General features: G+C 35.6%; 1 protein-coding gene across 1 annotated transcript in view; it reads left to right on the top strand.

The window, feature by feature from the left end:
• The window catches only part of Tl (toll like receptor), a 407,432-nt gene that overhangs the window by 371,613 nt on the left and 14,096 nt on the right, over positions 1 to 21,723 (top strand). Inside the window, exon 8 of the mRNA XM_085945120.1 lies at positions 3,785 to 4,140. Coding sequence (XP_085801246.1) covers positions 3,933 to 4,140 — 208 coding nt within the window. The 5' untranslated portion in view covers positions 3,785 to 3,932. The remainder of the gene's footprint in view (positions 1 to 3,784; positions 4,141 to 21,723) is intronic.

Genomic DNA, 21,723 nt, shown 5'->3' with positions numbered 1-21,723 from the left:
ATTTATTTCGTATTGTGTGTCGCGATCCCTTTTTCGATGTGGATATTTTACAGCCAATTTGACAGCGGCGGTTTATAGCGAAAAACCTGAAGCAACAAAGGTTTTTTTTGCCGCGATTCTGAAATTTCAATCAATTCATTTTGTCAAGCTATAATGGAACTACAATAAAACAGAACCATAATAAAAAATAAACACGAATACATTATTTTGTTAGCTATCGTTGAAAATAGTTCATAGAATAGATCCCTTTGCAATAAACTCACGTCACTTACGTCTAATTGATAGCGAATTTCGTACCACGTTACAATGTAAGTACGTAAACGTCGGTGGGTATTTATGTCGGAACTTTAAAGAATTATGTGATTTGATCACTTACAACAAATGAGATAATAGAACGTGGTGTCTAGTATCTAATAAGTTTACATTAATTTCACGTCTTAGAAGTCTGTAGCACTTTACATAGGGACTTCACTGATGATTATGCCATAAATAGACAATAATGTTTTTTGTTATGTTTTACAAACCTTATAATTAAAAATTACAGAATTGTATTGCTTCGATTTAGAGATTTAGACGCATTGCCGTGCTAATAGATACGAGGGTGGGTCAATAAGTCCTTAGAAAAGCCGACAGGTGGCGCGACTAGTACTGTAAGCGGTTTGTTTTCATGCAGCGGCACTACCGATTCAGTATGCTGCGAAGTTTCAATCAGATTGGTCGGGTTGTTGTTTTTTATTTTCGTACATTTAAAAAAAAAATTTGCTTGTTTACAAAAATGGAGAAAATTGAGTTTAGAGCTGTTATTAAACATTTTAATATAAAAGGGTTAACAGCAAAGGAAATAAAAAATGAGTTGGATTTAGTTCACGGCATATCTGCTCCTTCACTTGCAACTATTTATAACTGGTTAAATGAATTTAAACGTGGTCGTACATCAACAAAGGATGAACCACGCTCAGGACGTCCTGTAGAGGTGACTACACCAGAAATGATCAATAAAATCCACGATATGGTGTTAAGTGACCGAAGATTAAAGTTGAGTGAGATAATTGAGGTTACAGGGATCTCAAAAGGTAGCGTCATTTCTATTTTACATGACAAATTGGGCATGAAAAAAGTTTCTGCAAGATGGGTGCCGCGTTTGCTCACAGTCGACAATAAACGCAATAGGGTGGTGGCCTCTAAAGCCCTGTTGTCGCTCATGCAACGCAATCCGGATGAATTTTTTCGTCGCTTTGTGACTGTAGATGAAACATGGATACACCACTATACTTCCGAGACGAAAGAACAGTCAAAGCAGTGGATTGCGAAAGGCGAACCATGTCCAAAGAAGGCGAAAACCGTAAAATCAGCTGGTAAGGTTATGGCTACTGTATTTTGGGATGCACGTGGAATTATTTTCGTTGACTATTTGGAAAAAGGAAAAACAATAACAGGGGATTATTATGCATCTTTATTGGACCAGCTAAAAAACGAAATTGAAGAAAAACGGCCTCATTTAAACAGGAAAAAAATCCTCTTTCATCAGGACAATGCCCGTGTTCACACATGTTTACGATCAATGGCTAAAATTGAAGAATTGAAGTTCGAATTGGTCGACCACCCACCGTATTCGCCAGATTTAGCCCCCGTGACTTTTTCCTTTTCCCAAACTTAAAAAAATGGCTAAGTGGACAACGTTTTTTTTCAAATGAAGAAGTCATCGATCGGACAAATGCTTATTTTGAGGACCTTCCGAAAACTTATTTTTCTGACGGTTTAAAAAAAATTGAGAAACGTCTAACCAAGTGTATTGAGCTCCAAGGAGATTATGTTGAGAAATAAAAAAAAAAATACAAAAATAAAAACTGTTTTAATGCTTTTTTCTAAGGAATTATTGACCCACCCTCGTATTAAGATGCATATTAAAATTCTACTTTGACGAGTATTAACATTTTAATTAGTAAGTAACTAATTAGTTAACAGATGGCAATTCATATTGGTACGTATACCTACTATGTAAATTACCACGGCATTGTTTACACTAGCTTGTACATAGAAAATGTTAACATTGACATAATGAAAATGACTGAGAATATTGATTTAAATTACATATCGATTCCTATTAAACGGAGTTGCGTTATATTCTATTTCTTGAGAATCGGTTTTAATATTAAACCAAATATATTATTAAATTTATTGGTTCCGGTATTTGTATGACCTACGTTATCGGTTTAATAACACAGATGGATAATTAGTCAAACTTCACATTGCTTTTAAACCCGTTCGATGGCAGTATTACATTTACTTCAGACGAGGGTTCTAAGAAAATGGAATCGTCGAAATTTTCTTGATCTCTGAATATAATTGGAGAAAACGCTAAACATGATTTTCACATTTACAGAAAACCCACGTTTTCAGATCGTATTATGTGTGCAATGGCGCTTCAAATAATCAAAGTAGAAATAAATTAGCTTCCTTCAATTCAACTTCACATGGACATGTAACTCTACTCTTAAGTGAAACCAATTGTCAGTATGTTGTTAACAATTAAACAAAATACTACCAATACCAATATATGAAACATCTCTTATCACTTATCGGCATACCAAAATCAAAGTATATACCCGTAGCTAATTAATTAATGAAAACACAATATGTACCTATAATAAATATCAAGAACAGTTTCATTCGCCTAAAAATGCTTGTCACAACTGATATTCGATGTTTGTTAGTTGAAGTTTAAAAAGGAAAAATAATATCAAATCAGCATTTTATTACAATTACCTACTCAGTCGGAAGACTGCCAATAATTAACTACGTACTTAAAATACAAATCTAATATAATCCACAAATAATTCATCCATTTATATAAGAGGCTACTAGTTTAAATTTCATCACATTGGGGTTTCTATAATATATAAACATTATTATACCTGTGGTTATATTTTTTATTAAATAATTACTTGACTGATTAAGAAAGAAGGTCTAGTCTTTTTCTATAAGTACGAATTTGTATATATTTAAATCAGGTGCAAATCGTTAATTTTTGTAGTCTTTATTATGTTGATCAATAAAAGTACCTAATAATTAGTTAAATATGATAGAATGCCGAATTGGTTTTTCCAATGTCATATATTTATAAATGAAACATATATGTATCATCATCATCATCAGCCTGAATCTATCCACTGCTGGATGAAGGCCTCTTCAAGTTGCTTCCACTTCTCTCGGTCCTGTGCATTGCGTTGCCACGTACTTCCGCAGAACTTTATCATTTCATCGATCCAGTGGCCTCTAGGTCTACCTTGTGGACGTTTTGTACTTCTTGGATACCACTGGATGACTAGATTTCTCCAACGATTGTCTCTTCTTCGAGCTATGTGTCCAGCCCATCTCCATTTAAGGCTTTTAATAAACTCTATTCAATAATATATACAGTAGCGCAACAGCATCTGTAAATCTCCATAAACCATCGCGCAGATTTCCTATCAGCAAAGGAGTCCGACAAGGTGATACAATCTCACCTAAACTATTTACAGCTACCCTTGAAGACTTATTCAGGCAACTTGACTGGAATGACAAATGGATCCCCATAAATGGAGAATACCTGAGTCATCTGCGCTTTGCCGATGACATATATATGTATAATGAGGCATTATATAAAATATAACACTTCAATTATTTTTTATCCAGTTTTGATTGATGTTATAAATCCATTACTAGTACAGTTATTTCAACGTACAATGATATTGTGTTGTGCATTTTCTTCATAGACAATAAATCTATTTCTCTCTTGTTACAGCTGACAGGCGAGAGAGGGCGCAATCATCGTCGCCACTAAATCATTTGACCAAATGTCGCAGTAAGAAGACAACACAAAAACACGAGTGAAGAGAGAAAAAACCGCAGCATTTCCGTTCGCCATCCAAGACGGGAAACGCGCGGGAAAAATGCTACAACGCAGCAACAAAATGGCCGGTGTATTCCGGGTCGACAAGATGGCGGACGCGCTATGGATAGCGGCCGCTGTTCTGACGCTGCTGTCGCCGCTTCCGGTTTCCTGCAAGGACTACACAGACTTCCGCTGCCCGGATAGCTCCAACTGCTCCTGTACCATCGACGGTTTAGGATTCTACGAAGTCTTATGTCCCAGTACAGGTGTGTAATTAACAATTATTATTATATGTTAGATAGATACCTAGTAGATGAACCGTTACAACATCATAATACACCTATGGCCATATGGATATCATTTATAAAAAAGTGATACAATAATTGATGGGCTTCGTTTTGCGTACCTACTTCCCATGTCACCATATTAAAAATTCTATATACTTCCTTAGTTCGAAGCCAGCTTGAGAGTGGGTCTATTGTTTGGATCCCGCATCAGTTGAAGTACAAATTTATAGTGGAGCGGGTTTAAAAGAATGTATTGCGACTTGATTACTTGATGCCGTATGGATAATATCCATGGCTTTATCCATCTGACTATCTCTTAGGTATCCTTACTTACTTAATCAAAACGCTACAAGATATCTATATTATATTACTTATACGCGGTGTAAATGAGAACTCTGCCATTCTTGGTAATATTGACCAACGTGTCCCTGGTGACTATCTTAGAAATCGAAAACATCAGTTTTTTGTTCTCACAAGATGCAGAACTAACCTACCATTGGTGATGCCAATTGTGAGAGCAATAACTCTGTTCAACTAAATCCCTTCGGATATTGATATACTCCATCTACGGGAGTTTAGGTATGTTGGTAATATTATAGTGATAGTCTATCGTGTTTTCTTTTGCCTTCCGGTTTCCGGAATTTCAGTTGTCTGCTACTCAACCATCTTATGTGCACCTAAATTGGTGGACTGTAGATACCATGCTGGGACTTTCGCAGAAACTTTACAGATCGTTATATAGTATCTCCGTTTCCAACCCGACTGTTTCATTTTCCAGCCTGAGGATATCACGCTGCATGCTCCGTTCAAATCCAACGCTCTTTCCATGTTGCCCTGGTTGACGAGCCATACAATAGTCATAATATTTTTGGTCTTATTATTGATTCGTACGGAACGTATTTTAAGGCTCGGTTCTTTGTCTTGGATCGTAGCACTTTAGTTAAACTGATTGGACATATTTAATTTTATGATTATTATCACTACAAATATCATATATGTTAGTACTTATAAAAAAGCTTTGTAAACGTCAGTTGTATAAATTAATTATTTTCATTGCTAATAGAGATCAGTAGCGAAGGATAGAAGTATGCTGTTAAGATCCGCCATAAATACAAACTTTTTCATTCATACTTTTTGTTTTCGTTGGATTAAGAATACATATTGATATTCCACATATTCTTGGTAATTTTTTTTAAATTCATTACGCCCTGCCTAACCAAACTATAATAGATAAAAAATATTACTCCATCTATAAAACATCCAAAGTTATGTATGATTTAATTGCATAATTTTAGATATTTCATAGATAGACGAGTATTTATTGACTATTATCTATTATGGCATGGTGAAATTTCGCAAAGTTCAAATGAATTTTAAAAACTTACTAACACCATCAATGTAAATTGTAGTCGTAATTCGAAAACAAATACGTGTGACTGACAAAGTCTAATGTCCACCATTTATGGCGAATTTTAACAGCCTACCTCCACCTTTCGCCACTGATAGAGATTGAGAACCCTGTATACGCAATTGTAAACCTTCAAAAGCACTGTTGTGCACCCCAGTGGCGAAGGCTCCATAGTAGGCGATTATTTAAAGCCTACCTACGAAGAAAAATAGATCTTCAAGCAAATAATTTAAATTAAAAAAAATAAATACACTGAAAAATCCAAGATAATTGATAGTCATATATCGTCAAAATTCAGAAGTACATAGCTTTATTTTATAAATTAGTAAGGTATAACTACTGCCGCATGGATTCAACTATGTTATGTAATATTCGATGGGAATTTAAGATGTGGTTTATATGCGTTTTTAGTCACGTGACGCTACTGACGCCAGTCTCTGTCTGGCTTTTTATTCCGAAATCATAGGCTGTTTAGTTAGCGCATACATCCGCACATTTATTCAAAATAATTAATAAGATGATTTAAAAAAGAATTTCTATGGGATTCAATCACATATAAATATTGATTGTTGTTAAAAATATTGAAAAATTTATCTCGCGATTTTTATTTATCAGTTATTTATACCTAAGTCTGTCTTTTAAATATATAAGTATTTTAAAATGTCTAGTTTTACGGGTTAAATTATAAATTGTTATGGAACATATTATACACAACAACGGATATTTTCAAAGATGATAGATGATTTATATTTTGAGCGTATGTTACGTTTATAGGAAAATACATAATTCAATGTAATTGCTTATTTATAAACTAATTATATCAAACTAATAGAGATTTTGAAATTTCATCGATTTAGTGTAACTATTCATCAGTAGGGTTGGGTTATCTTCTTATTTCCCGTAAATATATCTGACAAGCTTGGTTACTCCACAGCCTACCTCTTTCCAAAAGTCACCCGTCGCCACTGGTGCACCCTGAAAGTATCTGATGTCCCGTCCTCTGGATACAACAATATTATTAATATTATAATATAAATGAATAACTTGAATATTGGATACATTCACAGGCAGTTACGGTTCTCTAATAATAAAAATCATATCTTCAATAAAGTTGTTTGCTGAAAAAGAAAACGTTTTTCCTTTGCTCGGAATATTAATATTTATCTCTGTATTATTTTAAACACCGTTTTAGCGCCGACGTCACAGATTTAAATCATCATTCGTGTTTATGGAGTTGGAAAAAATACAATTTTATTGAAATATGCAAAGTTCGCATGTTGCCAGCACTTACAATATAGGTATCATACTTTACAAAAGCGTAGCCCCCATTTCCCATAAAATATTAGCCAAGCTTTCTATAACATAAAGTCGCCAGAGTATTATTTACTATGTCTACATTTTATATAGGTACCCACATTTTTTAATTCGTATATTTTTACGTCGGTCATTGACTAATTATTAATTTATAAGTTAAATAATTAAGAAGAAACTCGCCGCACTGTTAATTAATTTTATGTAAGTAGATTTGGTCAGAACAGTTTAATATTTACCTACGTACCTAGATATATTGTAAAATATTTTAAAATAGTATTACTAGTAGGTATTACTGCTATTTCATGTATTTCGGAATCTTTCTAAGCGTTGTATTTTCTGCAAAAGAGCTGAAGGCTTTTTGGGCATATATAAATCAGTGGCGAAGGGTGGAGGTAGGCTGTTAAGATTTGACATAAATAGTGCACATTAAACTTTGTCAGTCATACATATTTATTTTTATTGAACTAAGACTACAATTTACAGATGGTGTTGGTTATTTTTTTAAATTCAATTATAACTTGCGAAAATAATATTATTATAATATAATTTTTCCGATGTTGTTACGATTGCGTATGACAACATAAAATGGTTAATATTAATACTATCCACCGAAGGTACTTGATGGAATTTGAATTTAAATTCTAGGATTAAGTTTTGTACTATTTCATTTAAGTCGTTTTTTGCGACATCGGCATCTTCAGGCGCCGTGTACACTCACCAAAGGCAAACACACACTGACACACTTAGAATATAATATTGTGATCATCCGGCGATCCCCCTGTGACATGTGCAGGTACATACACTTCACTAACATAATTTTGTACACATACTAATTGATTGTGATTGTTAAAAAAAGTCAATCCCGAAGTACCGATTTGTAACCCGGTATTCATAGGTATCTAAAATTGTCCGGGATCTTGGTATTGGATTCCCTAGTCAGGTCGACGGTCGGAGACAATCAGGAAGGGCTGTATGCAACAGGTTTTCCACTGATACAAGCTGTGGGTGCCGATGAACGTAAGCATGTCGTGAAGAATACTGTCAGTTGAATAAAACATCCTGGTCATGATTATCATTCCATTGTAATGAAGTCTCGACGAAAGAAAATATATGTACCTACATATTATAAGTATGATAAGATAACTGTCTCAAAGACAAAAGTGATGAGGAACTGCTTTTCGGACCCTGCGATTATCTGTATTAATGGCACCCAACTTGAGCAAGTCAGCAGCTACGTCTATCTCGGACAGCAGGTGCCCATAGACGGATGCATGCACGATGAAATTGCTCGCAAAACAAAGCTGGGATGGGGTGCTTTCGGACATCTGAATAGTATCTTCAAGAATGACCTACCATTATGTCTTAAGCGTAGGGTGTTCAACCAATGTGTGCTGCCCGTGCTCACGTATGGCTGCGAGAAGTGGACCCTCAACACGAGAGATGTCCAAAGGCTAAGAGTCGCACAGCGAGACATTGAGAGGTGTATGTTGGGCATCACGCGAAAGGACCGTAAGAGAAACACAAATTTGTGCATGCCTTATTATCGAGACTACTAAGTACCTACTATATAAAAAAACACCTGTTCAAATTTTAAGTAATTTATATTATCATTTTGTAAAATGGAATTGTATCTACCGAGTAAACGCTGACTCAGTTAATATACCTATACATTGTACCTGAAGAGTGAAGATGCTGAAATGGGAATCCCTGGCTGATAAAACCGATTTCCATGAAAGCTTTTTCATGATTTGAATTTAAATTCGAATTCCTACAAGTGCCTACCCTTCAAATATATTATACAATACTATGGTATTAATTTATTAACAAACATAATTAGTATTTACGCTTTTTTTTTAAATTACACTTGCTTTTAAGAAATTATTGATGATATTGAACATAATAATATATTATATACTGCTGCGGCAGGTATACGGCTGCGAGACGTGGACCCTCAACACGAGAGATGTCCAAAGGCTAAGAGTCACACAGCGAGGCATGGAGAGGTGCATGTTGGGCATCACGCGAAAGGACCGTAAGAGAAACGAATGGGTTAAGAAGCAGACAGGAGTACGCGATGTAATAGACGTTGCCAAACAGCTGAAATGGGGATGGGCGGGGCACATTGCTCGCCGAAAGGACGGCCGCTGGACAAATGCCGTCATCCAATGGTACCCAAGGGGCACGAAACGGCCACAAGTTCGCCCTAAAAGCCGCTGGATTGACGAACTGATAAAGTTCGGCGGAAATACGTGGCAGCGAACGACACAGAACCGAGAGAGTTGGAAGAAGCTTGGGGAGGCCTTCATCCAGCAGTGGATTGACCCCGGATGATGATGATGACATATTATAAGTAAATAAAAGCAAATCGAATTCAAACTTTAAGCGACTACATGAAAATCATTTCGTAATCGTAAATTGTTAATACGAGGGTGGGTCAATAATTCCTTAGAAAAAAGCATTAAAACAGTTTTTATTTTTGTATTTTTTTTTTATTTCTCAACATAATCTCCTTGGAGCTCAATACACTTGGTTAGACGTTTCTCAATTTTTTTTAAACCGTCAGAAAAATAAGTTTTCGGAAGGTCCTCAAAATAAGCATTTGTCCGATCGATGACTTCTTCATTTGAAAAAAAACGTTGTCCATTTAGCCATTTTTTTAAGTTTGGGAAAAGGAAAAAGTCACTGGGGGCTAAATCTGGCGAATACGGTGGGTGGTCGACCAATTCGAACTTCAATTCTTCAATTTTAGCCATTGATCGTAAACATGTGTGAACACGGGCATTGTCCTGATGAAAGAGGATTTTTTTCCTGTTTAAATGAGGCCGTTTTTCTTCAATTTGGTTTTTTAGCTGGTCCAATAAAGATGCATAATAATCCCCTGTTATTGTTTTTCCTTTTTCCAAATAGTCAACGAAAATAATTTCACGTGCATCCCAAAATACAGTAGCCATAACCTTACCAGCTGATTTTACGGTTTTCGCCTTCTTTGGACATGGTTTGTCTTCGCAATCCACTGCTTTGACTGTTCTTTCGTCTCGGGAGTATAGTGGTGTATCCATGTTTCATCTACAGTCACAAAGCGACGAAAAAATTCATCCGGATTGCGTTGCATGAGCGACAACAGGGCTTTAGAGGCCACCACCCTATTGCGTTTATTGTCGACTGTGAGCAAACGCGGCACCCATCTTGCAGAAATATTTTTCATGCCCAATTTGTCATGTAAAATAGAAATGATGCTACCTTTTGAGATCCCTGTAACCTCAATTATCTCACTCAACTTTAATCTTCGGTCACTTAACACCATATCGTGGATTTTATTGATCATTTCTGGTGTAGTCACCTCTACAGGACGTCCTGAGCGTGGTTCATCCTTTGTTGATGTACGACCACGTTTAAATTCATTTAACCAGTTATAAATAGTTGCAAGTGAAGGAGCAGATATGCCGTGAACTAAATCCAACTCATTTTTTATTTCCTTTGCTGTTAACCCTTTTATATTAAAATGTTTAATAACAGCTCTAAACTCAATTTTCTCCATTTTCCATTTTTCCATTTTCCACAAGCAAATTTTTTTTTTAAATGTACGAGAAACACACAACAACCCGACCAATCTGATTGAAACTTCGCAGCATACTGAATCGGTAGTGCCGCTGCATGAAAACAAACCGCTTACAGTACTAGTCGCGCCACCTGTCGGCTTTTCTAAGGACTTATTGACCCACCCTCGTAGGTTAAAGGCAATATGCAAATAAGCGGCTTAGAATTTTTTTTTGTTAAAGTATGCTTTGTTGGAAAGCTTCCCGTGTTGTATTTGTCGCAGTAGATATAGGTACCTACCGCTTCTGTGATGGGTCCGTACCAGCCGCGAACCCGGTACCCACGCTATTCGAGGCGAAAATAAACCGTCCATTATCGGGTGACGGGTCGGTACCCACTCATTTGGTATAAGTTTTTTTTGAGTGGTGAATATTGAAAACAAACTGTCAAATTGCCATTTTTATTTTCTTATAATTACGTTGCAGGACTGTGGAGGATTGACACCGATTACGGATTCTGTGGAATTCATTGACTATTGCTACTTTATGTTATTAATCGTGAATGAATATTAAAAAGAAAAATCTTCTTGTATAACAAATCATTTAATTGTTTATTAAAATGTGGCACACAATACACAATTATTAACCAAGCTAAACGCAGTATAATATAAACATGTAGATAGAAACACCTTACTAAGTTTAAAAAAACTCAATTTATTTTTGGTTTGAAAATTGGTTGTAAATGGCAAAGAAACATCATAAAAACACATAAAATATAGCATAAGTTTGTTAGGATTTAAAATTATTTTTACTAAATATAGTTACGGTGTACTGATCTTCCTCGTCTATCTCTATCAATATATATGGAGACAATATAATGCTGCGAGCCCTAGGACCTAGATAATTGGTGAACAGGAAACAAATAACTTTAAATTCGCCAATGATTCTACGCTAATCGCTGCTTATGAAAGGTGGAGAGTCTTGGTCTCTCAGAAGATAAATGAATTTCAGGGTGTATACGATCCACAGCCATGAGGGAATGACCAAGAAGGGAATAGATCTTCCTAGTTTTTAATTTTGATAACGTTCTGGATACACTTAGCGAAATGGGTGGAAAGCGAATGATATTATTGTGGGCTTGGTAACTATTTTTTTTTAATTGAGGGAAGATACACCATGGATAACGCGTTCAGTAATAATTACTTATGTGCTTGTAATTAATTACCAAATTATAAACAATTGTACTTTTTCATTATTATTGCTCCAATGAAATCATCTATCATTCAGAGAAATGTGAAACACAGCGATTGGTTTGACATTTATCCGCACGAATGGGGAGCAAAACAAAAAAAAACTGCCTTTATTAATGTCCGCTAGGGGGCAGAGCGTTCCTAAAGGGGGCAGTGTGGGCCATTAGGGGGTAACTTGGCCATCGGGGGGCGACCCTCCCCTTTTGATTGATCGTTCAGGTGTGTTGGATGCTTCAATCAAAATTATAATTCCGGATAAATGATGAACAATTTTTGTTCAGCCTTATATAACGTATTGTTATTATCATCTATGAAAATATGGACTCTGGTAATTTTTGATGGATGTTTTTTTAATAATGGTCAAACTAGTCTCATCTCTGTCTGTTTTTTTTATTTGACTGTCAATAACTTGGTCAATGTGATAGATGTTAATATAACGCTATTCGTAGCGATGGGCTAGAAATGTCTGTACTGTATGCGGGTGTATGACGTACTGGAAAAATTCTGCCACACATCAGGCAATAAACGCCCACATAAATCGACCACAATCCGCTATATCGAATTGAGTAAGGTCGCTGGAAATATTCAGTTACTACTAAGAGACGGTCATCTAACAGTGTACCTCATCAACTGATGTTAGCAGTGATAAATCGGTGAGAGCTGGTATGCTTATGCATATTATAAAACTCAATGTGGATATCCGAAAAGGGTACTAGCAATGAATGAATATAATGAAGAAAGTGAAAGTTTAAATTTGCATATGTATATGGTCTTTGATGATGCTTTGATCACCATTCGTGGGGAATCGCAGGATACTGAGCACGTCCTTTGGGAGTGTCTTATATCGGTTAAAAGTGAATAGCTACTCTTGTCTGTCCAAGCTTCAGTTGGGCTGATCGGCTATAGAGCCTTACGGTGCATACACTCGACTGAAGTAGTAATACTAAAAGTCAGAACAGGAGTGGTTGACCCTTTGTTGCACGTTGACAAGTTCGTACTAGGACAGTAAAGGACGACTCGTTACGCCACCGTTTACGCCTGAAATGGTGTGAAGACGGGTGCTGGTGGGAGAGCATAATATGGTTAGCGGTAAAATGGCCTAATAAAAATCTAGTAAAAATCTCTGACTATTATTTTTTATTATATTTGATAGTATGCAATGAAGAAGTTCATGATTCATTCTATACATTGGCAAAAATATTGTATACATACACAAATTGTTCGGGTTAAAAGTCTGTTTGTCGCTTCACCGTGGAACATTTAATTACTATTTAATCACCACATTTAAATAACATGATAATTATATCTAATGGCCACCTAATGAGGACACAACAGCTGTGCCGTCAGGCGGTAAGGATTAAATCGCATCCCTCTCTGTCTTCACATTACATTTTATCTGATTCCTCTTGATGTCTTTCCACGCCTTTCTACCAAGTCAAGTTTAGGTCCTGCTAATAAGTGCCACTTTTTAATAAAATTAATATTACTTCAGTAGTACAAAATATTTAAAAACATTATTGTAATCTTGTTTTATTTAACCGCCCATGTAAACCGTCACTACGTCTGTGACATTTCCAGCGTTGATTTTTTTTTGTATTTGTATTCCGTAAAAACCCGTGGAGTAATTAATTATCATTGATCATGATTTTTTTATAACAAACGCTCGGTCGACTGAGCCGCGGGCTTATATAAATAAGCTTTTTGATGTTCGCTCCGAAAAAGCTCGACAATTGAAACTTTTCGGTCACATGACTTGATAAAGCCGTAGCGGCAATAATAATTATTGTGACATTTCGATTCGTACAACTTGAGTAAAATAATAATCTACGCTCGCTTTTCACCGTTACAATAATTTCAATACTAAAATGAATTCAAAGAATGTGGCTTAGCTTTAATATTGTGGGTTACGGGTTATTGGGTTTATAAATTACGGATTTCGAAAGTTATTATTATAGTCACGGTTGTCTATCTACCCGAACTGTAACTTTACTCATGTATCAATAATCACAATATTCAAGTATTAATTTATGAGAACTGAACTGAAACGGCTAAAATCGATTTATGTGGAGTAGTATAAGTCTCATCAATTATTAGTATTACAATTGAATATATTTCGTTCATATACCTTACCTTCTTTGTAATGTCCACAATATGTTAAAAAAATAAATGAATTGAATTGAATTGAATAATATTTTTATATTATGTTATTAGATTTTTTTAAATTCGTTATTAATTGTTATTGACCTTCAACAAAGCAATGTGTATTTGTACATAACTGCGGGATTTGAACACGCGAACCACGTCTTTGGATACAAGCGTTCTACTCTAATGCCAACTGTACAATACATAGGTATTAACCATCCATGTCCGATCCTAATTAATAAGATCATATGGGCCTTCACAAAGCGGAGGTTTGTATTAACAGATTTTGTTTTTACGAGAAATGGATGTCAGTCACTTGCTCAACCTATTAGGTCCATACACAAATTGAAAAACAATATTGTGTGTACTTCTCAGATCCAGGATTCGTACCTGGGACCCACGACGCTATAGGCCGACGCTTAAGCCGCGTGGCCATCGTGGAATTGTAGATATGACAATATCTAGCAATTTAAATAATCTCATTCAATTACCTGTTGTTTAATTATAAATATTTCACCACCATGTTAACCGAGTTAAGCGAATGGGTCCCATTCGCTGCGGACCTATTATTTACTGTTTAATTACCGCATGTAAATAACATGCTAATTATATCTAATGTCCACCTGATGGGCAACGCACCAGTTGCGTTAGACGCAACGAACCAAAACAAGGTCCATCTAAATTCGCAGTCACATAAGTGAAGTCTATCGATAACCGAATCGAATCATTATTGGCCTCGCTGCCTATAGGCCATATGGTATAATATATAATATCAGGAATGGCGAACCTATGGCACGCGAGATGGTTTTGCATGGCACGCGAATGTTTCATTGTGAAAAGAAAAGAAATTCTATTTAAAAAAAAAGGTTTTACAAATAAATATATAGGTAGCTATTTACTTAAGTACTGATATATAATATTAAAATATAATGACGACATAGCCATGTGTATTTTCTTCGGTTCTTCATGTTATGTTTACCAATCGATGCGCAAACGGAAACGATGAAATTCATGCATAAATGACAAATCGCGCTGTATAAAAAAATAGCAGGCAGATCCTTTTCAAGATAACCATTACGTTTAATGTAAATATACAATTGTATAGGTCGGTTCTTAGGATCGGGCAATTCAAAATACAAATATTCAATCATCAAACCTTACGAATTTAATTGTCGGCAGTCATTCGAATATAATAACTGCTTATTATTTTTTCTCAACCATAATCTCTAAAAATGGAAAACCGCTCAGTGATGGAGAACATAATATGAAAGAAGAGTGGTTCAAATACTTCCACGATCTCTGAGAATTTTGAAAACAAGACAAAGAATAAAAGATATGCCTACGTCTAGAAATACGGTGAAAGGTAGAATATCAAGAACTCAATTGTAATTTTTAAACTTTTTAATCAAATTTTTACAACTACTAACTATTTTTTTAGAAAACTTGTAAAAACTTTTTTTCGACAGTCGAAAAATATTATTAGGGAATTTTTGCACGCGTTCGTAAAAAGGTTCGCCATCCATGATCTATATTGTACCTATATCTTGAAATTTTCATATATTTAAATACATAGGTATACGAAAGGTATGTAGCAGAAAACTATTAAAACATGTTTGCTGTAATGTAGGTAACTAGCATGATTTGTATTGATTTGTAATTTATGGTTCTATCTATTTTTGAAATTCGTTTTATTTTAAATATCTAACAAATTCGATATCATTTTCAGATAGCTCGACGCAAATGGTTTTTATGAGTTACACTGTCAATGATTGAAACATTAAATCATATTATTTCATCCCTTTGAAGCGCTGGAAACGAAACGATTGTCAAAAATTTGACAGTAGATACGGCTGTCAAAAATTTAACGTTTTAATCAAAAACTGTCAGATTCGTTGCACGGAGCACGAACATTTTTTGTTTGTATTTATTTTGTCGGCCAATTTTAAAGAATATTATTATGTTGTTCTTTATTTGAAATTGTGTAAAAAATATATTATTCAAAGCTTTCAAATGTAATGTTTTTTCTACATACCAAATTTTCTATAACTTTTTCTTTTCTCATCTTGGCATTTTCTTGGTAGCAGTGGTTTGTCAATGGAGTATTCCAAAAATACAATAGGTTCGAAAAATGACCTCTAGCTATTTCTATATTATCATAACTTACCATGGACCACGGTTTGAATCATACTGGCGCTTGTTTTGAAGTGACCTTCTGTATAAAACCGATTTACAAATGAAAAATAATTTCGCTACTATTTTTCAATTATGTCGAAATAAAAATGTAACAACTTAATAAATACAAAATATTGCTTTGTTTTATATACAAATTACTATTATTATATTATTGCGTGTACCTACTTTTTCGAAAAGCGATCTAAAGTACCTATGTTCGTCGTAAATCAGATAAAATTCTCTTTGTATGTTAAAAACTTTATGTCAAAACTACTTATGGTAAAAACGTGACCAATTTAGCTAACATTTAGGTTAATTTACATATTTCTAAAATGATTCAGTAATACATACAGAGGATTCGAACTCAGATCGTTCACTTTCCTGGCACTTGCGCAGCTTTATAGATTAAGCCATAATTTAATTGTAAAATGTATTCTGTATCAAGTTCCATTGTTGCTATTAAGGATTAGATATAATGATATAATGGCGATCTGAGAAAGACATTACCGACACGGAATAGGGTCATTTTAGATATCAGATAAAGTCTCATTAAATGTTCACACGCTGGCGGATTTTATTGCGGAATAAAGCCGGCCATTAATGTTAACTATGGTCTATGACACGTCATATGACATTCACATTATATAAGTTCCCACATACTTGTTTGTGGAACGAGATACTACGTCTCCTTTGACCCGGTTAGAGCAGTGAACGAGCTGTCAATAAGGTCACTGCCTTAATGCATTTACCTAACAATGTAAGTAATAAATACATCGATACTATCAATACATCGATACTATCAATACATCGATACTATCAATACATCGATACTATCAATACATCGATACTATCAATACATCGATACTATCAATACATCGATACTATCAATACATCGATACTATCAATACATCGATACTATCAATACATCGATACTATCAAGCTGCTCTGCTAACACATACTCGTAATAAGATCAAGCTTGTATCGTACCTACTACATATTCAGTCGGAACAGTTACAATTGAGGCTATTAAGTTTCAAAGTAATTTACGTCCACTTTTGTTGTTGATATTTTTTATGATTCTGGTTCTGATTCTTGAGTTATTTCCTTCATTTTCTTTTCAAACCAGTTAATTTTGCAAAGAGGTGGGTAGACTAGAATTCAACTGGAGGTTTGGCTGCAAAATCTGTTATATTCATCACCCGTATTTTTTAATCTTCTTTAAACGTTGTATTCAGACAATTTGAATGTGGTTTAATTTATTCTTTTTCGCCATCTGCTTTTTTAAATATTTATTACAACTAGGTACTTGTATACTTAGAATGCGCATAAATTTGGCAGAGCAACTGATTATGGTTGATATTTCCTGACTACACTGCATCGCGTTGAGGCTGTCTTATTTTCTGTCTTCTTCGTCGTTACACTGCATCGCGTTGAGGCTGTCTTATTTTCTGTCTTCTTCGTCGTTACACTGCATCGCGTTGAGGCTGTCTTATTTTCTGTCTTCTTCGTCGTTACACTGCATCGCGTTGAGGCTGTCTTATTTTCTGTCTTCTTCGTCGTGTCGGGTCTTCAATAGCTACAATGTGTGGCTCCAGAAGTTAGCGAAGGCAACACCATTTTCCTCGGCTTGTACTTTGCTTGTGATTTTCTGTCAAAACCATGAAACTGAACGCTAATAATATTATGGTATGTTTAGTCATTTAGGTCAAAAGGCCGTTCCCGTTTTAAACGTAGAGTTTATAGGATATGATTATCGTATACCAGTGGCGACGATTTCTTAAGCGTTTATTGGCGTTTACTTTGTATATTGTTTAAATTACCTACTATTATAATATCATCATATCAATAATATCAAAATATTACTTAAGTATTTTATCGGCGTAGATATTTAAAAAATATATATTATATACAATAATATGTAGGTTGTACATAATCTGCATGAAATTGCTTTCTTTGTATTAAAATTAAAATTTAATATGAAAAACTGCCGGGCAACTATCAATTCAATGACTGTTTTTAAATAAAAAATAAGCTCTCATTCCACCGTTTGTCGTAGAGAAATTAAATAATTATCAGGAATTCAAAAAATATGACTTCCCATAATATAACGATACATATAAGTACCTACCTAAATTTCTGTCTTTTTCAAATCCGTTGTTATTTTTAAAATGCAATTTTACATTATCAGCGAGCTTTTGAAATGTGTATCATCTGTTTCGTATCCGGTGTCAATTGCCTAGGCATTCGTCAATAAACACATCACAGCTGTGATCTAAGCCGGCTCTCACATCAAAACCCGATTCGCCTTAAAACTTGTCTAATACGTCGATGTGACGTTATCGTTATTCAACACAAATAACTTAACACACGTTTAAATAGAGCTCCGCAGATTGGTCGAATTGTTTCGTTTGAGAAAAACATCTAGCTGTCGCAATCGACAAGTTGCATTCTTCTCGGGCTCCGAGTCGAAGGGTCGAATTCACATGCAAACACCTACGAGTTGGTCATTCCTATACCGGCTCGCCGATTACCGCATTCAAATAACTATACGTTTTGAAGGCTACGGGCGACTGTCGCTAGGTAGATGTGCGCGGTATTCACAAGCAACACTGGATCTCAGTTCTCGGTAGGTTTGTTCAGCACATGGACGATTTTTGATGTGAGAGCCGGCTAAGTCGCTTAAGTGACTATAGGTTATTTTCGGCTACCTATCGTTTATCTCACTCGCTGCCCACTGATTTAATATTATACAGATCGGATCCAAGTAAAGTTAACATTGTAATGTTAGTAAAAACCATTTCATATATTCGGCAGTGTGTGTCTCATTGCCACGGTGGCGGCTAGGGGCGTGTTGGCCCGCGTTATAAGTTCATTTTACAAATGCATGTATACTTAGAATAACCGGTATTTGCCCTAATGGCATAACGTGTGGTCTCGCCCGCGGCACGCTTTTCCTCCGGCGGCGCTCAAAGGAAAACGCGACCGTTAAATTTAATGAAACGTTGCTCGTATCCCATAATAACGTCGCTGAAAATTAACCGCGATTTTCAGCTACGAACGCCCACCCCACTCGACTCTGTTCGATATTTAGGACTGTGCTATTCTATCTTCGCCTTGACATAGAAGAGCGCTTGGGTTTCCGATCTTCAATTGGATACGATTCGATCAAGGTTCAAGCACAACTTTAATAGACGCGTATCATTCGTTAAACCATAGTATTCTACAGAAAGTATAGTGTTGGAGAGAACCGCATATAGACCGATTATTGTAAAAAAAATTAAACCACCGCTAAAATAAAAATCTCTGACGTTGTAATAGGTATTTCTATAATATAAAAAATCCTAGTATAAAAATACGTACTATAGAAACTGCATTTCTTGATATTATTACTTATATTTGTATTTCTTCATAGCTAGGGCTACTAATGTGTGGGTTTAAATTAGTAGTTAAAAAAAGGAGATTTTTTTTAAAGATTTGTCAATGAGCAAAGATAAGTTAAGTAGGTACTCACTTGAGTGCTTCAACGGAAGTATTGCACATGTCAATGGACGAACTATTAGAAAGAATATTTTCATTTATAAAACTGAATGTGAACTGTGACTCATATTTTTTTATTTGTCGAGTGGGGACACGAAACTGGATCATACGTACGAGTTCTGGTCAGTTTTAAGAATAACCATGTCAGAAATTTGACACCTTGATTATAGCGTGGGCAAACGTGTTATACCTATATATCTATTTATTGAGTAATATCTTGGATTGAGTTTTAATGCCAAATTTGAAGAATAAAACGTAGATATAGGTACACTTGAATTGGTTTATATGTGAAAATCATAAGAAGGGAACCAATCTAATTGTTACGATGTTTTTAAATTTACGTGAGATTATTAAAAACAGTTTAATTTGATTTTGAAGTAATCAAAGTTCACGTAAAGTAAATACATATTTCAATTCGCTCAGCGTAGATTGCGATATAATGATGTATAATGAAAATGCCTCCATCACTTGTGCGGCATCATCCTTTCTCTTTGAAGTGACGCCTAAGTAAATATTCTGCCTACTTTAAGGCTCTGCCTCCGTTACCACCATAATGTTTTCGGAACCCTGCTAGGCAGGGGTGGCAATAATCAAAATCATTTTTAATGACATAGCATACGATCCATTATGACTTTCAAGCAAGTGTCGAAACAATTCATTTATTATGTATCAGGGCTCTGGCAGCATAGTTAAATTAACTGGTATATTATAATTATTTTTTATTGCAGTTGATTTTCCATATAATGATCATGATTATCAGCCGGGGTCGATCCAATACTGGACGAAGGCCTCCCCTAGCTCCTTCCCTTATTCTCGTCCCCTAATATTTCGCTGCCGCGTGTTTCCACCAAACTTTGTGAGTACGTTTTGTCCCCTTGAGTACGATTATATCACTGTATGAGGACATTTGGTATTCCGATAAATAATAGGATACCATTGAACCCGAAATACTAGCCGGCCTTAATCGAGCGTATCACGAGGCACTACGTTTGATGTAAAGCATCTGTAGAGTTGTTTACGCCTAGTAATGTCCCAAGAGCGGTTACTCGAGACTGAGGTCGTCGCGCTCTCAAGTGAGCTTTAACTGAGTTTACTGATTTTACTCTAATGCAAAGTGCCGGGGAGAGAAAAGGCACAAGGAAATTAACAAAAAATAAAAGGAATTTAATAAATATAACAAAAAAAAAACAAAGCTACGGACAGGAAACGTTATGTGAAGAGATCTCCACGCCCGCAGTAAATAAATACAGGATAATTGGCCTTTGTGGGCGACCAGGTCCGACGGCTGGTTGGACCGACTCGAGTAACTCTTACCTCCGACGTGGGTCCGACAGTCGCTAGAATCAAAGTGCGGAGATTCGCGATGGAATACCCAGGGGAGGTAGGTTATGGCCTGTTCTCAGTCTAAATGCATATTGAAAATAAAATAGTGAATTTCATTCTACCGCGCGATTGGGTTTTTATAATATCAATAGAAACGGACGTGTTAAATGGGTTATTGCACGTTAGCAAATATATTTTGTTTGCCGTAACAGCTTACTCCAAAGCGCCAAACGTTTCAGAAAAAATAATATACTTACATTTAAGTTAATGGCGTCACCAAACCACACCCGCCCCTCACCGCACCACACCCGGTCTTAATCGGGCGTATCACGAAACCCTGCGTTTGGATGTGAAGCATCATTTTTATTTTTATGGCTGGGAATTTCTCAGGAGCAGTTACCCAAGACTAAGGTCGCCATGCGCTCAAATGTGATTTGATTGAATTTACATGACTTTAATTTAAGGTACATATGGGAGAGATGAGCACGTAGAGGCAATATTAAAAATCGTAGTAAGTAACAAATTAAAGCTAATACAAAACTGCCGAACATTCTAAGTGAAGGGATCTTTACGTTTGCAGTATGACGCCGCAAATTTTCTAAAAGCAATAAAATTGGCCTTTGAGGCGACCAGGTCGGACAGTCCGATAGGCCTTATACTTACAATACAATGCTGCGTATTAATTTAGTACGTACCTAGTACAACTTTGGAAAAATTAATTAAATAGAAAATAATTCGTACAAATTACCTCTCGCCGAAAACTGCATCTATTCTGCCATTTATAATATAAAATAATCATCGGGGTTGGTACTAAATACTTTCGGCGATGTACCTACTCGTGCAAGTGTTTTCGTAAAATTTACATGGAATCCTCGCTTAC

The sequence above is a fragment of the Rhyacophila brunnea genome, unplaced genomic scaffold (genome assembly GCF_057557595.1).
Source record: "Rhyacophila brunnea isolate RB1 unplaced genomic scaffold, BYU_Rbru_1.0 scaffold_18, whole genome shotgun sequence".
Lineage (NCBI taxonomy): Eukaryota > Metazoa > Arthropoda > Insecta > Trichoptera > Rhyacophilidae > Rhyacophila > Rhyacophila brunnea.
This window is presented reverse-complemented; position numbering and strand designations above follow the sequence as displayed.